This window comes from Cynoglossus semilaevis, chromosome 20, assembly GCF_000523025.1.
Source record: "Cynoglossus semilaevis isolate Cse_v1.0 chromosome 20, Cse_v1.0, whole genome shotgun sequence".
Classification (NCBI taxonomy): Eukaryota; Metazoa; Chordata; class Actinopteri; order Pleuronectiformes; family Cynoglossidae; genus Cynoglossus; species Cynoglossus semilaevis.
Window position 1 is genome coordinate 14,218,494 of NC_024326.1, and position 3,761 is coordinate 14,222,254.

Below are 3,761 nucleotides of genomic sequence, written 5' to 3' on the forward strand. Positions count from 1 at the left end.
CCTTTGTGAACCAACCCTTCACTCCACTTCTATTCCCCTCAGGTTCTGGCCTCGGCCTCGGCCTCGGCCTCCCGGCTCCTCTGACTTCCTGTCTGTCTGTGTAGATAACCGTCTGAGGTTCATCACCGCCCCGGCTGCCTGGAGACCCAGGAGTGGAGACAGGTACACACACACACACACACACACACACACACACATACACATACACATACACACCACCGCAATTTATCACCTCTGTCTTTGGAGCTGGGATTGTCCTCAAACAAACAAACAAACACACACTCTGTTAGTGTGTGATCTCCTCCGGTGATCAATAAACAGGTCGTTAATATCAGTAATCTCCTCCTCCTCCTCCTCCTCCTCCTCCTCCTCCTCTTCTTCTTCTTCTCCTCCTTCACTGAAAACGTCTCTGACTTTTTAGTAAAATGTGATTTTTTTTTCTTGGCACCTGCGTGCGTTTGCAGCCGCGACCACGTGCACACGTACGTGCACACGTACGTCAGACTGATCCTAGACCTGCATGCTAACAGAGGGGGGGGGTCAACGGGTTTATACCAACACACACACACACACACACAGACTGATCCTCTCCATCGCCTCGCTCCTCACACACGTGCACACACTCACGTGCACGTGCGTGTGTGTGAGTGTGAGGTTGATCCGACTCGTGTTAAAAACCCGACGACCAGACTGAGCGTCGGATCCTCGCCTCATCCATCATCCTCGGCTGGCAGGTTATGCGCAGTCTGTGTATGTGTGTGTGTGTGTGTGTGTGTGTGTGTGTGTGTGTCTCCTCTCCGATCACGTCCGCACCAACACCAGGACCAGATCCTGGTCCTAATGAGGTCCTGGTTGTAGTGGAGTTCTGGTCCGGACCAAACCGGTTCCTGCTGCTGGAGTTTACCATAAGATGTGTGTGTGTGTGTGTGTGTGTGTGTGTGTGTGTGCCTGCATTAATCACCTAAACGTCTGACATTTTTGGGTTATTATTGTAGGTGTGGTTGGTTTGAATCTTAGAGCCAGACATCGACCAATCAGGGCCAGGCAATTTCCAACAATCATCGGGTATAAAAAAAAAACCCATTCTAGTTAAACTAGTAGTTAACCTGGTTAACAGAGCGGGACTCATCACAACACCCTGGACCAGGAACCACAGCCTGGTCCTAACGAGGCAGAACCTCATTAGTCAGAGACTAGTCAGGGTCAGAGGTGAGCAGAGCTCCAACAGGGGAGTCATTAACTAGTCTTAACTAGTGCTGGTTAAGGCTTTGGTTAATGAAGGAAAAGCTGAATGTGTGAGACACGCCGGGATCAGATCAGAACCGGGTCTTAATGAGTCGGAACCTCACAGACGGGTCCAGGTGAAAACTGCAGCTTAACTAGTGTTAACTAGTGTTAACTAGTGCTGGTTAAGGCCGGGATTGTTGGGAATGAGTCCGGTCCATATGGGCCAGAACCTCTGAACCGACACCGGTCCAGATCCAGGAGGTGAATGTTGTAATCAAACAGAAGCACGTGCACAACCCTGCGTGTGTGCACGTGTTTTTTGTATCGCCTGCAGGTGTCGCTCTCAGTGCTGGAGCCGAGCCCTGGTCCTGATGAGGCAGAACCTCAGACCTCGGTTCAGCTCAGATGGGAATCGAACAGTGACGGTGAACGGTATACGGCTCTCCTGACACACGCCGGCGCACGGACCGGCGGGGGTCCGAAGGCGCGTGCACAATCCGCGCCTCCTGCTCTGTTCACCAACACGGTGTTCGTCCGCGTCAACAACCAATCACACCCGGCTGCGTTTGAGAGAGGTCACGTCACCGCCTGGTGGCGCTCGGACGCCGCTGCGAATCCGCAGCCGTGACCCTGACACAACGCGGTGACAACCAACCACCGAAACACACGCACGCGCACCAACAGTGCCAGTCGGGCGCAGGGAAACACAACAAAAGGCGCACAGAAAAGAACCGCACACAGAGCGGGGGAGGCAGGGGTGAGACACGGGGGGGGGGGACGGAAAACAGCGGTGTTTCAAATCCTAAAAGAAAGTTCCGTCAGAGAGTGTGCGCGCGTGTGTGCGCGTGCGTGTGGTCTCACCTTGGTTCAGAGTGATGGCCAAAGTTAGGACCCACAGAGGCGGCATGGTTCAGCCGAGCGCTTCCAGATTCCTCCCCTCGGCTCCGCTCCCCTGAGGAGACACCATCAATTCCTCCGGAGCGTCTGGATTTTCCGGGAATCCTCTGAGAGTCATGGAAGAGAGGGAGAGAGAGAGAGAGAGGACGGAGACAAACGGGGAGACAAAGACCGAAGCGTCTCCTCCTCCTCACTCCTCACTTTCTCCTTCTTTCTTTCTCTCCCTCACTCCGCTGTTCGTGAAATAAACCTGGCAACACTTTTCTGACTCCCCCTCTGTCTCTCTCTCTTTACTGACTCCCCCTGTATGTCTCTCTTTCCTCTGTCTTCTTCTGTCCCGGTGCTCCTCTCTCTCTCTCTCTCTCTCTCTCTCCTGGTCTGCCTCCCCCTTTGTTAGTGTCTTCAGGATTCCCATTTACGCAGGAATCTCTCCCTCCCTCTTTCTCTCTCTCTCCCTCTCTCTCTTCCTTCTTGGACTTCACAGAGTGAAGGGTAAAGCCATAAACGGGAGGAAGAGCAGGAGAAGGGCGCACCCAGCGGCGGCATCGCGAACTACACGTTGGACCTGAAAGCGTCTCCAGAGTCAGAGGAACATCTGCATCATCGAAGGGTTGATCTGTGACTTCATTAGGAACCTGAGGGGACGGGTCCACTGGTCGGTCCGGACTGGGGGACACTGGGGGACACTGGGGGACACTGAGGGACATTCTCATTAACAAAAATAAATAAAAAGACTAATAAATGAGCGACAATATTTGATATTTTTCCAGGTTATATTTTCCACGAAAAACAACAAAAGTGAAAGGAAATGAGGAGGGGGAGGGAGAGAGGGAGAGAGAGAGAGAGAGACAACACGTTGTTGTTGTTTACCTTTTTTTCCTCTATACAATCTCGCCTTTTAAAGCCCTCGGCTGTGTGATGTTATATTGTACTGCCCTCTGGTGGTCATGTTCTCCAACAGCATGTTAATAAAGACAGAGCCTCGTGTTGATATTTGAGTCTTTTGGACAGGAAATATATTTAAATACTTGTTTGTATCACGTCATATATAAAACATGTATGTACCGAGTATCAACAAATACTCAGTACTCTTCATACTTCAAAAACTGTACGCCGTATACGTTACAGTAGTATGTTGTACACTGCTAATGTTGTATAACATATGGTTACTACATTATTCCTTGGTGTACTGCACTGAAAATACACTGTACTACACAATACTATACACTATACTATACTCCCTCATACAATACTGCAATATTTGACAGCACAGCTCTGATGTTACACTTCAACACTTCAGTTGTCCATACTGTATTCATAAGTACTTCACCTATACTACACTACATTATACAATACTACACTATACTACACTATACTTCACTGTTTCCCAACCGTGTTTGTGCCAGTAGTTTTTATTTAAAAATACTTCACTGTTTCCCAACCATGTTTGTGCCAGTAGTTTTTATTTAAAAAAAAACTCCCAGGGTGCAACACCAAACAGAAAAGTGAGGGAAAAATCACGACCAGTGAGTTTGAATTCACCTGCTCCTGTTTAGTGGAACACCAGGCTGAGATACTCACAGGAATGGAAGAACAGGTTCTTTTTTTTCTCTGACGTTAGAGCCATCTGCTGCCAC

General features: G+C 49.7%; 1 protein-coding gene across 1 annotated transcript in view; it reads right to left on the reverse strand.

Moving 5' to 3' along the window:
- kirrel1b (kirre like nephrin family adhesion molecule 1b) overlaps positions 1 to 2,672 on the reverse strand; it is an 81,085-nt gene extending 78,413 nt beyond the window's left edge. The window contains exon 1 of the mRNA XM_025052452.1: positions 2,089 to 2,672. Within this exon, the coding sequence (XP_024908220.1) occupies positions 2,089 to 2,134 (46 nt within the window). The 5' untranslated portion in view covers positions 2,135 to 2,672. The remainder of the gene's footprint in view (positions 1 to 2,088) is intronic.
- Positions 2,673 to 3,761: the final 1,089 nt, after the last annotated feature.